The 15,351-nt window shown below is 44.0% G+C and overlaps 1 protein-coding gene and 1 long non-coding RNA gene across 2 annotated transcripts; one reads left to right on the forward strand and one right to left on the reverse strand.

Moving 5' to 3' along the window:
* Positions 1 to 1,700: 1,700 nt before the first annotated feature.
* Positions 1,701 to 6,596, reverse strand: LOC148129757 (uncharacterized). Its single transcript, XR_015750745.1, has 4 exons — positions 6,416 to 6,596; positions 4,997 to 5,136; positions 3,861 to 3,957; positions 1,701 to 1,927 (listed from the first exon to the last, which is right to left on the reverse strand). It is a non-coding gene; the product is annotated as an uncharacterized LOC148129757 (long non-coding RNA).
* A 77-nt stretch (positions 6,597 to 6,673) lies between these two features.
* On the forward strand, positions 6,674 to 12,572 carry MARS2 (methionyl-tRNA synthetase 2, mitochondrial). Its single transcript, XM_026674734.2, has 3 exons — positions 6,674 to 7,007; positions 8,363 to 8,697; positions 10,057 to 12,572. Exons 1-3 carry the CDS (start codon positions 6,746 to 6,748, stop codon positions 11,221 to 11,223), a joined length of 1,764 nt encoding a protein of 587 aa, XP_026530519.2. The 5' UTR covers positions 6,674 to 6,745; the 3' UTR covers positions 11,224 to 12,572.
* Positions 12,573 to 15,351: the final 2,779 nt, after the last annotated feature.

Here is a 15,351-nt window from a genome sequence, read left to right on the forward strand (position 1 = left end):
GAAGAGTAGAGTAGAATAAAATAAAATAGAATAAAATAAAAAAAAGAATAGAATAGTGGAATGAAGAATAGAATAGGAATAGAATAGAAATAGAATGAAGAATAGAATGGAATGAAGAATAGAATAGAATGGAATGAAGAATAGAATAGAATGGAATGAAGAATAGAATAGAATAGGAATAAAAGAGAATAGAATAGAATATAGAATAAAATAGAATAGAAAAGAATTCTTTATTGGCCAAGTGTGATTGGACACACAAGGAATTTGTCTTTGGTGCATAAGCTCTCAGTATACATAAAGAAAAAATTAAATACATTCATCAAGAATCATAAGGTACAACACTTAATGATAGTCATAGGTTACTAAATAAGCAATCAAATCATACTAGGAAACAAAAAAAACCAATATAAATTGTACTTGCACCAAGACAAATTCCTTGCGTGTCCAACCACACTTGGCCAATAAAGAATTCTATTCTAAAGATTCAAGCAACACAGTTATAGTTATAAATTGGAAGAGATAGGGAATAGGAAGGATGAGAATAGTAATAGTAATAGAGTCTTACTAAATAGTTTGATGGTGTTATGGGAAATAGTTGTTAATGCAGTTGCAACGCAATGGGAGCGTGGGTGATGAATTTGGCTGCACAGAGAAGGACTTCAGATCATCCAGCTTGAGCCCTGTTGAAGTCAAGGCTGGTTGCTGAAAATCCATTCAGAACACCTTGATTAGTCTACTTTTGATATTTGGCCCTGAAAGGGCTGATTGGGGGCAGAAGGAACGCTCAATCTAGATTAAATGGATCGGAATGTGGAAGAAACCGAGTTAAGCTTTGATCTGAATGTGGCTTATGGTGTTGTGCGAATGCTTATGGTTTACCATGTACTATGACCCCATCTTGTTATGTTGCATCAATAAAAATGGCTAAACCAACCCTAGCGTAGTCCCTTAAGTAAACCCTTTTTTCCCCCAGAAAAGCTCTGTAGCCAGGTATGGTAGCTCTGGGCAGATTTTGTTATGACTGGATAGACCGCTTCTCACAGCTCTCTCCTCTCCCCACCTAGCAGGTATATTTTAACTAAGAAAAATAAGCTACTCGTTGCATGTATTGAAAATTTACTCCATTGTTCTGTTTGGCCCTCTGATTTGCCAAGACAAGGATTTTATCACAGGATGCTCAATTGTTTTAGATCAGTGCTGTAGGATTCAGGTTATTCTCCTCTGGTATTTTTTAATCCTGATCACTCAAAGGTAGCAAGATTCATAAATATTTCATGCAGCAGCCAGATTTTGTTGCCATGGTTCCTCTTATGCCTTTCCCTACTCTCCCAAAGAAACTGGTAGGTGGAGAATATTTTGCTAATATATCAAGCATTTATTACCAGGAAAATTATTTCTTTGGTGTTTGGGGAGGAAAAAAAATCTTAGTGATGATTCATTTCATATGAATGAAACAACGGAGCTAAAAGAAGATACTGAAGTTATTGTTTTGACAACAGGAATAAAGCCAAGTAGCCATTTTTTCTCTATTGCTGTACAGATAAAGAGGCTTTTCTGTGCTTTCTATTCATATGTATCCATGTCTGTCTTCATAGATGACAAAATGTAGAGGTTAAAAGAAAAAATCCCCAATCACTCCCAAGTCTTCTAGCATAACGCAGTGTATGTGTATGCTGTGTAACATAGCACAGGATTCTGTATTCTTTCCACCTGTTTTTATTACTTGACACTGCTTCAAAATACAACTGTGTCACTGTGAAAAGTTTTGTGTTTCAAGTAAGGAAACTGCCACCAAATCTTTGACTGCAGTGTTCAACTGATCTTCATGGCTGTTTCTGTATTCTGGAGTTACAATCCCCATATTAATTGAATTATTTACCACTTTGAAGAACCAGGGGGGATGTAGCTTTCTGGTGCTGTCAAGCTCCTGGAAAAAGAATAGGAAGTCAACAAAGCTGCAACTAGTAGTAAGAGAACATGATTTCTACAGATTTCTTATTGGCTGATCAAATGGCATTTTTGCTTATGTCCCTTTTAGCTTTATGAATGCTATAAAATTCTTGGCTCTTGGATTTTTTATTTATTTTTTGCTTGCAAGGAATGATAACATTTCCCCCAAAAAAGTGTTTGCCTGACAGGGGACATTTGTACACACAGGTTCTTCAAACTTTTATTAAAATCTCAGATATATAAACATTGCACAGAGGGAGATAGGGAAAAAAGAATTGGACAAATTAAGTAAGCTACCAAAACTCACTAGTGGGTTAAAAAAAAAAAGGATACAAGAGCCAAAATCTTTACAGAAGCTAATTTTGGAAGTTTCAAGAGATGCAGGTCTTTTAATTTAGTCAGAAGGCAGTTTTCTGCCCTTAGGTAATATAATTAAACATTGGCATACAAATATATAGTGAACAGTCTAATCATAACCATGACCAAAGTTGTTGTTCATCTTAACAGAACTATTTCCATGTAGTTCTTTAGTAGTCTGAAATCTTGTAAGTGAACCTCTCTGTACACCAAAACAAATTATGAGATTAATGCCAATTGAACTGGGTAATTCAATTGAGTTTAGCCCAGGGCTAAACAGGGCTAAAGGAATTTCACAAAGAATCAAGAATTACTGCATGCTTATCTTGGATATCACAGTGGTATAATTTTTAGGAATTCTTTCAAGTGCGAATCAAAAATACTGCTTTATTTAGTTTATCAACATTCTTTTGAATCCAATAGTGTGCCATCCTTACTAGTGTTTAGATTTGGCTGGATTTGAGAGCGACCATTCAATACTTTTAGAGTGTGATAGGTTGGAGAAGATTGGTCCTTACTTAATGTAGAAACTGGGACCCATGTTTTGGCAGTGGGATTAAAAAAAAGATAAACATACTACATTCAAAAAATATGGTTGTAAATTAATCTGTAACATACCATGCAGGAATTAAATAATTCTACATGAACTTCCACAGGAGTAAAAACAGAGAAAGAAAACAATACTTTGCCGATGAAAGATTTGGATGAGTCAACATGTTGGAAGTGTAAATCAACAACTGGTACCTTCTTTCATATGTGGTGGTTGTGCCCCAAAGTTAAAAAATTTTGGAACAAAATTAGAATTTGGCTAGAATAACAAATGAAAAAATAGAACTCAAACCGGAAATGAAATAACTAAAGGTGAATATAAAAAAGAAATTGAATATCTTATAATACATATTCTAACAGCAGCGAGATTAGCCTATGCTCAAAATTGGAAATCGGAGGATAATCCCACAGACACTATGTTGATTACAAAAATTATCGATTGTGCAGATATGAATATGCCTATGATGGAGTTACAAGAGAAAGAAAAAGAAGTATTTTATACAGTCTGGGAGAAATTGTATGTTTGAATAGACAACAGGAATAATAAAGTATAAGGTAAATACAAATAATGTAGATATGTAAGTATGAATAAGGGAAGAGGGGGAAAACCAATGCTACGATAAATTGCAAAAATTGTAAACACGATTTGTGTGGGTTTTTTTTTTGTAAAACTTTAATAAAAATTATTTAAAAAGAAAAAGAAAGATTCGGATGAGGCACTTGGCCTCTAAGTGTTGGACATCTTTGATCATACAGAGCTCAATAAAGGGAGAATATAGTATGACAAAGCTCCAAAGCACTAAATGTTTCATCCCTAAATCCCTGGGTGTAATTACTCCAGAATCACTTCAAGATTGGTCCTTTACTTATTATTGTTGGAGATCAGCAGTCCATGGAAATGTTCATGCTTAGTCTACAAAAGGCCACTTAAGAGTTCCTCCTCTGAGTAGAAAGCCTACAAATCCAAGTTATAAAAAGCCAATTTGTTACAACTTCACTCCTACCTTAATAGTTATGAGCCCTCAATTGGGCCTCCATGCGTGAGAACCTCTCTGCACGGTCCACATCGCGCTGTCGAGCCCTCCTCATAATTTCATATCCCTGTGCAACCAAAAAAAGTAATATTTAACATAATACTATAGGGGGCAGGGGGGAAACTCCAACTTTTCCCAGTTTGTATTTTGCTATAGCTAAAAAAGCTCTATTTTAGAAATAAAAGTATTTTAATCTCTAACAAATAAGCTGGCACCATCAGACGGAGAAGAAAGCACAGTAATTTCTATAAATAAAATATGCAAACTGTTCTTAAGCTGTTTCAAACCGATGGCAAATTTATGTTCTGAAAGGTAGAAAACTTTCCAGTGTGGTTGTCTGAACACTTCTTTAAAACTATTCGCCCTCCATTCCCTTGCCTATGCCTGATAAGCAGAGACTGTGATGGACAGCTTTAAAAAGCAAAGTAATGTTCACTTGGTGTTTGCCAATCCGTGCATACATCTCCAAATTAAAAACAGTTTTGCATGCTAAAGGTTGAATGTCAACGGCCAAATAAACTGAGCTGAGATAAAGAAGCTTGCCATAAGCCTACAGCAATCCTTTGAAAGTCTGTTTCAACCTGAGATTGAGTTGGATGAAGGGAATATAATTTCCTTGGTGGACAGGAAAAGGCCACCTGCCATCACCCTTCCAAACTCAAATCGGTGACATTCTCTAAGAATGTCTCTGCCTCAACTAACACTTCCTGAATAACGAAGTAGTGCCCTTGCATTCTCATTACCGATATCAGGGCCGCATCCAACCCACTTTTCCAAAGTGTACAACACCAGGTTCTTTAAAAAATGGAAACTGTCTGGTTTCTGCAGCATCTAGGACTGCAGGTTGACTTTTATACATCAGATAGCGAGAAGGCGTTATTTCATTTCTCTGTGTCTTCCGAGTGACCTTCTAGGAAATTAATTGAAACAATGAGAGGAGAAAGGGTAAGGCTCAGCCCACCACGGACTCCTTAGGTTTAAGCTTCCTCTTAAGATTCTGCAGAGAAAGCCATATGGAGGCCAGGGGGGAGACCCATGGGAAAGAGACAGTAACCACTATATTAGAAGAGCCTGGATTCCTGTTCTAAGGAAGCTTCTCTACTTACATAGAACACATTTCCAATTCCAAAGAGGCTCGTTGCTATGACAGTATAGAGTGTTTTGTTGTGCCGCCATGCAAAGCTAGAAGTGGCCATTTGTCTGCAGGGTGGTGCTTTTGAGGGAGCCTTCCATTGCTGAAAGAGGCCTGGAAACACAATTTATTAAGAAGGAAGATTGTCAGTGATGCACTTTCATAAGGCATGGATGAAAACAAGGCCAAGTGTCCCACAAGCAGGCTCTGCTCCCATTACAACCAGTTGGTAGGCCGAAGATGACTGGTTGACATCATACAATGGTTGGGTAGGCACCAGGTCAGAAAATGAGAACATTTGTGGCAGTATCTCCCTTGATTCTGCAAGCTTACATGGGACCCTGAAGGAAAAGCTGCTGGCTGGAGGGGAATTGATACACTAATAGAGGAAGCACCCTACAGCTCCCCCTCCAAGTATTTTAGCTTGCTTGTCATTTTAATTCATTTTTATATTTACAATCATTGTTGTACAGTACGACTTTTTATCCTGATGTAAGCCGCTCAGAGTCGCCGGAACCACAAAATGGGAGGCAAATACATTTGGTCAATAAATATCTGCCCACCAGTTATATCTAATAGGCCTGGCTCTTCATTCATCCCCTTGATTAGAGAGTGTCACCCATGGGGTCCTAGAAACATGCTGCTTTTTTTTTTCAGGTGCCATCTCCCCTCCTCTGGGATAGCATTCTCGTGTCCCTTCTTCGCAATCCTCAGAAATTGAGTGAAAACATAGCTCTTTAATCAAGCATTGGAAGGGGGCTGTTGTAATGTTCCTCAGAAGGAGTACTCACCTTAATTAATATATAATATAATAAATATAATAAACATAAACAAAGTATAACATAACACACACTATATTATTATATATAATTATATATTATATATTATATATTACATAATATATATTATAATATATTATATATAATATATATTACATTACAATATATAACATAACATAACATTATATATTATATCATATTAATTATATTACATTAATATATGTCTCTGTGTAAATTTAAGGGCACCCACTTCCGCCCTGCACCTGTCACGTGACCTTGGCGTCGAGCGGACGGGCAGCCAGGGCGTTTAGCGGATCCTGCGGAACTCGCGGCCACTGGATTTCGCTCGGGAGGTGGGAGTGGGGGAGTCCCGGCGGGGGCTTTGGGGAGCGGGCTGGGATGAGCAAATGAGGACCACTAAAGAAGCCCCCAAGCAAGAGAAATCCCCCCCCCACGGTCCAGACGATCCCACCCCTCCCCCCACTGTTAGGGACGAAAGGACTATGCGGGGGGAGAGGGTTTCCACTGCTTCCGCACAAGCCCCGCCCCCTCGATAAGCCCCGCCCCCAGACACCTTTTCAGGTTGTCGCCCCTCACGGCGATGCCCCGCTCACCTGGGCCCTCCAGGAAACGCGCCCTTGGGCCCGCCGCCCGCAGCAGGGTGGCTCCCAAGCGGGACATGACGGCGGCGGGGTCGGCGGCAAGCGGCGGCCCTTCACGAGCTCCTCAGCGGCTCCTTCCTTCCCTCCTCAGCGGCTGTCCTTCCGTCCGCTCCCAAGAACGGCCCTCTCGTGCGCAGGCGCGGCAGCGCTCGCCCGCTTTGTCCTTGCGGGGGCGCGCGGGCGCGCCGCTCTAGGTGTCCGGCACTCTATCCTTTGCTCCTCGAGCGGGGGACGGGGGGCGTGGCCGGAGGAGGGAAGGAGGGGCGTGGCCGTCCCGGGCAAATGCCGGCGATGCAGGTGTGCCACGCTCGCGCCGCGCGCTGCTTTCTCCGCCCGGGGTTCCTTCGGCGCTTGGCGGAGCAGCCGGGCGGCGGTCTCCGGCGGAGTTCTTGCGGGTCCCGGCGGCGGTTGCTGCTGCTCTCCACGCCCATCTTCTATGTGAACGGGCCGCCCCACATCGGGCATCTCTACTCGGCCGTCCTGGCTGATGCTCTGCACCGGCATCGGGAGTTGCTGGGCTGCGAGGGAGGGCGGCTGGCTACAGGTTTGCGGAGGCTTGTGCAAGGGTTTTTTGAAGCCGCCAGTCTGCTTTGCAAGCGAGGGAGTCAGCTAGGAACTCCTGGGTGAAACTTAGATCAACGTGGAGGAAGCTTTAGGGAACCCCGCGTGTTTGCTTTCACGTGTGGAGGCGCGGGGGCTTCCAAAAAATAGGTTTATTTCTAACCAGGATGCAAAAGATATACTATGAATGGAGTAGTAGTCTGTTTTGCAAAGCAAGGGAGTCGGCTAGAAACTCCTGGATGAAACTAAGATAAACCTGGAGGAAGCTTTAGGGAATCCGCGTGTTTCACGAGTTCAAAAATAGGTTTCCTTCTAGCAAGGATGCATAAAAAGCGCTATAAACGGAGAAGCAAGTCCTTCGTCTTTCTTTTCTATTTGCATTTCCAGCAACGTTTGGTCTAGGTAGGACTGGGTGGAGTTTTTCAAGCTGGCCAACTTTTAAGATGTATGGCCTGGGGACTTCTGGGAGTTGAAGTCTACTCAGCTTAATTGCCTAGGTTGAAAAACTACTGCATTAGCATTATTGCAGTACAATACATTATGCACAGTGTTGGAGTGTTGGCGTGATGAATATTGGTGCAAAGAAAAGTGGGCCGCATATTATCATGCTCCAGTCCTTTGCAATAATCTTGTTGTAGTTGAAGGCTAGGTTGATGGAAACTCATATATGACACCCTAACACAGGGGTCTTCAAACTTAGCCAGTTTAAGACGTGTGGACTTCAACTCCCAGAATTCCTCTTCCGGTCATGTTAGCTCAGGAATTCTGGGAATTGAAGTCCGCACGTCTTAAACTGGCCAAGTTTGAAGACCCTTGCCCTAACATTACATCTCTGATTTTTTACTAATCTGGGGGGGATTTAGTGGGGGAACTTGCTACCTCACACTCATCTCTTTAGGAGTGAATTTTTGCTGGTGGGAATGACTTTTTAAATAGAATACAAAACAACCTTGCTTTTCCAGAGTGTCTTGTTTCCCCTCAGAAAATTGGCAAACATCCCTTTTAGTAACCTCACTTTTCTGATGAGTTTTTCCATCCTGGCTGATGGCATTAGATGTGAATAAAGTTAGTAGCATTTCTTCAATAAACCATGCATTTATGTGTGAGAAAGTCTCAAACTTTTTGTTCATTGTATAAGCTTCCGCAACCTCTATAAAGATTCTGAGAGCGCTGTTTGAAGGTTTGGCCTTGCTTGCTGGGAATGAAAGCATTTATGTATTATTCAAATTTATATAGCTGCTCATCTCGTTGGTATGACTCTTGAAGTAGTAGCCCTCCCAGCCCAGGATGGGGAAGGCTGCCTCTTGGCTTCTTAACCTGTCCTGTTTCCTTTGCCAGGAACGGATGAACATGGCTTGAAAATTCAGACAGCAGCGGCAGCTGCCGGCATTTCTCCGGAAGAGTTCTGTGACCGTGTATCGGCCGAATTCCGGGAGCTCTTTGCACAGGCGGACATCTCCTACACCCATTTTATCCGCACTACAGAACTACGGCACCGGCAGGCTGTGGAGTGCTTCTGGGCTGCCTTGCAGGATGGTGGCTGGCTCTATCAAGCTGACTACGAAGGGTGGTATTGCACAGCGGAAGAGAGCTTTTTGGCAGCCTCTCAGGTGACAGAGTCTGTTGATGCCCAAGGGAGCAAGCAGATGGTTTCCATAGAGAGTGGGCACCAGGTATGGTACAATGTACCCTGGCAAGTTCTCTTAGTGCCTTTACTCAGCTTGCTTTGCCTTCATGCACATGGTTTTGTCATAGAGTTGTGTGAATCCAGTTACTCCGTGTGGTGCTTTCTCCACATAGCCAGCCAATAATGCACAAGTACCACATAGCATAATATTTTATCTATTTATTATATGTTTCTCCCGCCTGTATTACTTTTTAGGTAATTCATGCCTAATGCACCTTCCTCTTTCTATTTATCTCACAAAGGTGGGTGGGGCTCAGAGAGAGACTGGCCCAAAGTCACCAAACTGGCTTCGTGCCTAAGGCAGGACTAGAACTCACTTTCTCCTGGGTTCTAGGCCAGCCCTTCAACCACTGCACCAAACTGTCCATAATAATACCCTGTTTCTCCAACAATACGGCCTCCCCAATAGGAAGTCCCAGCATGTTTTATAGGCATGAAATGAAATTAAGCCCCTCCTCTCAAATTAAGGCCTATATTAAAATATGCAAAATGGGGGAATGGTGGGGGGCTTGCCATTAGGAAGTACTTTGGTTGCACACCCGGATATGGTGCTGCCTGCATTGACCCCGATACGAAGTGCCCCACCAATGCCGAGGTCAACATCCAAGCTGTCGCCGCCTGCCCGAAGATGCAAAGGGGGAATTAAGTCACCCCCAAAAAAGCGGCCTAGCCATTTTTTCGGGGCTCACAAAAAAATAAGACCCGGCCTTATTATATGAGAAACACGGTAATATGTCCCATGTCTATATTGGAGAACCCACATCTAAATAATCTACAGTCTCTTTATTATTATTATTATATTATTATATTATTATTAGATGATTATTTCCCCACAACAATCTGAGGGAGGTTGGACTGAGAGAAAAACGGGCTCAAAATCGCCCAGTTGGCTTTCGTGCCTGAGGGAGACCTAGAACTCACTGTCCCCTGGTGTCTAAGCCGACACCTTCGGAGTTACATCAGAGGGATAAACAAAGATTAGCAGAATAGAAAAGTGGGATAGTGTGAAGAAAAGATGTGGCCCAAGAAAGCTGTGAAAAGGCAGACTGAAGGCGCTGGAGCTGCTAGCTTTTTGAAGCTAGGAAGACAAGATCCTTGGTGAGAGGCAAGCTTTCTGGTGCATGCGTGCGGCCTTCACCTCTAAAGAAGGAAAAATAGACATTAATATAAATCAGGAGTCCCCAAACTTGGCCCCTTTAAGACTTGTCCCAGATTTCTGGGAGTTGCCGAAGTCCACAACTCTTAAAGTGGCCAAGTTTGGAGACCTCTGATATAAATATATACTGTATGGGAGAGGCTGATGAAACCAGGAAAACCTTGTGATAACTTCCCTCCTGCATCTTAGGTGCACTGGACCAGGGAGAAAAACTACATGTTCCAGCTGTCCAAGTTCCAGGAGCCATTGCAACGATGGCTGTGCGAGAATAAGGGCGCCATCACCCCCGAGCCCTACTATCAACAGGTCCTCCAGGGTCTGGAAGGGGATCTCCCGGATCTCTCTGTATCCCGTGACCGAACCCGGCTGCATTGGGGCATCCCTGTCCCTGGGGACTCGACCCAAACCATCTATGTCTGGGTGGATGCCCTGGTGAACTACCTGACGGTGGTAGGTTACCCTGAGAAGCACGGGGCCTGGTGGCCCGCCGTTTGCCACATCGTGGGCAAGGACATTCTCAAGTTCCACGCCATCTATTGGCCTGCTTTGCTGATGGCTGCAGGCCTGGAGCCCCCCCAGCGGATTTGGGTCCACTCTCATTGGACGGCAGAAGGCCAGAAGATGTCCAAGAGCCTGGGCAATGTGGTTGATCCAAAGGAGTGCTTCCGGCACTACACGGTCGATGGCTTTCGGTACTTCCTGCTGAGACAGGGGGTTCCGGAGCGGGATTGTGATTACTACGACGAGAAGGTGGTTAAGCTGCTCAATTCGGAGCTGGCCGACGCCTTAGGGGGCCTCCTGAACAGGTGCACGGCCTCTGCCCTGAATCCCAGGGGGGCTTACCCCCTCTTCTCCGAGACCTGCTTCCCTAGGGATGTGGAGATTCCAAACAGATCTGGCAAGGCCCTAACAGAGGACTACAAGCTGGTGTCGTCGGTCGAGAGCCTGCCTGTGACAGTGAGCGCCTTTTTCGATCGCTTCCAGATCTACAAGGCTCTGGAATCCATCACGGAGTGCGTGAGGCAGACCAACGGCTTCGTCCAGAGGCACAGGCCGTGGAAGCTACGCCGGGAGGATCCCGCAGAGAGAGAGTGGCAAGAAACCATTCTCCACGTGGCTCTGGAATGCCTTCGGGTATACGGGCTCCTGCTGCAACCGGTGGTCCCGGCCATGGCTGACAAACTTCTCTCACGGTTGGGCGTTTCTCCTACGGAAAGATCTCTAAAAGATTTGGACTTCCTCCCCCGCTATCATGGCAGAAGATGCCCCTTTGAAGGCAGGAAGCTGGGGCCGGATCCTGGCCTCCTCTTTCCCAGGCTTGAGAAAAGTCTGAAGCTGGCAAATAGAATAAAATAGAATAGAATAATAGAATAGAATAGAAGAATAGAATAGAATAGAATAGAATAGAATAGAATAATAGAAGAACAGAACAGAACAGAATAGAATAGAATATTTCTATTCCAGCGATGGCGAACCTTTTTGTTCTGGTGTGCCGATAAGGCGCGTGTGCTCGCACCCACAATGCAATGCGCCCCACCACCCCCTGCACATGCATGCACAACACCCCCACCCCTTTACCTGTACTGCGCATGCGCGCAGCTCCCAGCTGATTTTCGGCCCATTTGAGACCGTTTTCGTCCTCCCAGGGGCTCGAGAGAAGCCTCGGGAGGCTGAAAATGGGCCCGTTTTGGCACTTCTGGTATTTCCGGAAGGCCCGTTTTTTTTGGCCTCCAGAGGCTTCCTTCAAGCCCCCGGGAGAGCAAAAATGGCCTCAAACAGGCCAAAAATCAGCTGGAAGATGCGTGCATGCGCAGTGCAAGTAGGTTTGGCTGGGGCTCGCGTACCCGCACAAATGGCTCTCCGTGCTACCTATGCATGCCATAGGTTCTCCATCTTGGTTCTATTCTTTGGCGGTTCAGGGGCTAAGATGCTGAGCTTGTCGACCAGAAAGGTCGGCAATTTGGCGGTTCGAAGCCCTAACGCCGCATAACGGAGTGAACTCCCGTTACTTGTCCCAGCTTCTGCCAAGCTAGTGGTTCGAAAGCATGTAAAAAATGCAAGTAGAAAAATAGGGACCACTTTGGTGTCCGTGCTCCAGCGTTCCGTGCTCCTTCTGGGGTTTAGTCCTGCTGGCCACATGACCACAGAGACGTCTTCGGACAGCACTGGCTCTTCGGCTTTGTAACGGACATGAGCACTGCCCCCTAGAGCCGGAAACATCTAGCACGTATGTGCAAGGGAAACCTTTACCTCTACTTTTAGAATACTTCATTGGATACACAAGGAACTTGTCTCCCGGTGCAAATTCTTAAGTTGGTTTTTTTTAAAAAAAGAGAAGAACAGGGAACTAAAACTTCTGAAAATGTGCAGTCAGGGTGAACTAAAATAAGGGGGGAAAGGATTCATATAATATGCAACTAACTCAGATGTCTGAGTTGTTATTTTTAGCTTTCCACGCCTTGTGGGGTTACCTTTTTTTTATATTCTAGTGTAATTCACTTGAATTTCGACAATATGTGTCTTCTCAAGATGTATGGAATTAAGAAGATTAAGTAAAGAATGAACGTTCTACTCAATCGAAATAACCGTGTTGAAGGAAAACAACTTTATGTTAAGCACAGTGTTAAAGATTGAAAATATCAGAGTTTGTATTTCACCACTCATTGCCAAAACCTTCCCACATTGCAACAAACTGCACAATCCTTTGTTGTTTCCACAGATATTTATTCTTTCTACGCATGCGTTATTACTTCACCCTCTTGCCTCCTCTGTTCTGGAGTTTTAAAAACCCCATATTAATTGCTTGATTTATGTACCACTTTGGAAGAGCCAAAGGAGACCAACAATCAGATGCAGTTTGAGGTGATATATTCCTGTTATGCTGTTGAAACTCCTGTAAGAAGATTTAAAGAGGCTACAAAAACCTGAAACCAGAAAGAGTGATTTCTACTGCCTTCTTATTGAGTGATGGAATGCCATTTTTACATGTGTGCATTCAATTTATGGGTGCTATAAAAGTCTTTATAGCAGCTAATTCTGGAAGCTGTAAGAGATGAAGCAGCTTTTTCTCCAGAAGGCAGTATGTTGGCGCTGGTGTAATTAAACATTGGCATGCAAATAAGCATCGAACAGTGCAAGCCTAACCACATTTATTCCAAGTTCTTAAAAACGGGAACCGTTGGTACATAGGCCTTTAAAACTGCAGGTTGAAATCTTACAAGTGAACCCCCTTGTACTCAAAAAATAAAACCGAGGTTAATGCAGTTTCAATGGAGCAAAACAGCTCCAAAAGCCTAAAGGAAGCTCAAAGAATTGAGAATTAACCAAACTGAGACAGTAAGGCCCCAAAATGATACGTTTCCTCTCTTAATCCTTGGCGATGATTTCTCCAGAATCTTTCCAAAACATTAAGTTAATTTTTCAGTGTGTCAGAAGGCGAAAATATATGAATTTAGCAGCCAGTCACCATATTAGCTTTGTCTGAAATGCTATAGGGTTTCCTGCCTAAGCAGGGGGTTGGACTAGAAGATCTCCAAGGTCCCTTCCAACTCTGTTATTCTACTCTAAGGTGTAACTAATACATTTTTTAACGTGTTAGTGTGATTTTTCTTTCCTCCTAGGGTTACATGAGAGATCAAGTGTTAGTTCACTTCTAACGGGATATCACCTAAGTGTTATTTTCATGGTGCAATTCTCACAGTTCAGAGCCAAGATCTCTTAAAGCTGTGCCTAAAAATTGAAAATTACGATTAGGAAAGCAAGCATGCCTCCATTTTATTATTAGACACTGAGCCGTCTCTTAAGTAAAATTTTGTACCTCTCTTTTCCCTATTCCCCGAATAAAGCTGAGGAGGGGGAGTCTGCCCCCCCCAAATGTTGAACTTCTGCTCATACCTGTTCAATGCAGGATGATGGGAACCCCTAACTAGCATCCTCTCCTCTCCTAGATTTTAAGAGCCTCCCCTCTTGATGCCCTTATGCCAACACAGGTCATCCTTGACTTACAGCCATTCATTTTAGATAATTGAAGTTACAGCAGCACCGAAGAAAGTGACTCATGACAGGCCCTCACACTTAGGACTATTACAGCATCCTCATGATTAAAAGTCTGGCGCTTGGCAACTGGCATGTATTGATAACAGTTGCACCATCCCTGGGGTCACGTAATCATCATTTGTGACCTTCCCAGCCTGCTTCCAACAAAACAGTCAATGTGAGAATCTTGATTTGCTTAACTGCATGATTCGCTTAGCAACTGCAGTTGTTTGCTTAAAAACGGTGGCAGAAAGGGTCAAATTTGGCCTGACTCACAGAGCATCTACCTTGCTTAGGGAGGGAAGGAGGGAGGGATTAGGTAGGTAGGTAGTTATACAGTAGGTAGGTAGATATGGTAGGTAGGTTAGTAGATACAGTAGGTAGTAGATACAGTAGGTAGGTAGATGGTAGGTAGAGTGTGTGTGTATAGGTACATAGCATGTATGTGTGTTATGTATATGGGTAGATCTATACAGGTAGTTCTCAGTTTGTTCAGTGACAGTTCAAAGTTACAACGGCACTGAAAAATGTGACTTCTGACAATTTTTCAAAGTTACGACCTTTGCCTGATCCCCACGATCCTGGGATCAAAATTCAAAGGCTAGGCAACGGGTTCCTATTTATGACCGTTGCTGAGTCTCAAGGTCACGCGATCCTCTTTTGAAACCCTACAACAAGCCAAGCCAACGTGGTCGCAAGCCAGATTCGCTCCACAACTGAGTTAACCGGCTTAACCCACCACTGCCATGATCCCCTTCACAAACCGGGGCAAGCAAGGCGGTACAGTGGCTGCCCAGCTCTTAACCGACATCTGGCTGGTCATCAGAAAGGTGGGGTTTGAATCGCGGTCGTAATCTGAGGATTGCCTGCTGTTTCTTTTGAATTTTTTTGTTAATGTGTGCTCACAGGGGGAAAAAATGACAATGAAGGCTTATCTTATTTTAAGGACACGATGGCCCGTAGTGGTGGATGGCCCTTCCCTAACCAGCTGCAGACCCCTCCCCTTCTTTAAGCAAGACCACCGCAAGAAGATATTGGACTGCTGTTTACGCTGACAAATTTAAGACTTGGAAAGGGCCTTGGAGGTCATCTAGTTCAACCCCCACCCCGGCCCAAGCAGGAGGCCCCCATTTCTGATAAGCAACACCACCGCAGGAAGAGATTGGACTGCCGTTTACGCTTGCAGATTTAAGACTTGGAAGGGACCTTGGAGGCCATCTAGTCAACCCCCAACCCCACCCCCGGCCAAGCAGGAGGCCCCCATTTTCTGATATACAGCAGTCCAATCTCTCCTTGCCTTGGTGTTGCTTATCAGAAATGGGGGGCCTCCTGCTTGGGCGGGGTTGGATTAGATGACCTCCAAAGTCCCTTCCAACTCTTGTTAAAATCTGTAAGCATGAAGCGCTCTTGTGGGTCCAATAGCCCAAGCCCTGCCCACCGCCCATCTCA

The sequence above is a fragment of the Notechis scutatus genome, chromosome 10 (assembly GCF_049901735.1).
Source record: "Notechis scutatus isolate UNSWTSFEM ecotype Mainland chromosome 10, rNotScu1.2, whole genome shotgun sequence".
Taxonomy (NCBI): domain Eukaryota; kingdom Metazoa; phylum Chordata; class Lepidosauria; order Squamata; family Elapidae; genus Notechis; species Notechis scutatus.

Bases quoted from the DNA above. Each gene is read 5' to 3' on its own strand.
- MARS2 (XM_026674734.2), top strand. From the start codon at position 6,746: ATGCCGGCGATGCAGGTGTGCCACGCTCGCGCCGCGCGCTGCTTTCTC. The intron at 7,008-8,362 runs GTTTGCGGAGGC...TTCCTTTGCCAG, and splicing joins GGGAGGGCGGCTGGCTACAG to GAACGGATGAACATGGCTTG. The intron at 8,698-10,056 runs GTATGGTACAAT...CCTGCATCTTAG, and splicing joins CCATAGAGAGTGGGCACCAG to GTGCACTGGACCAGGGAGAA.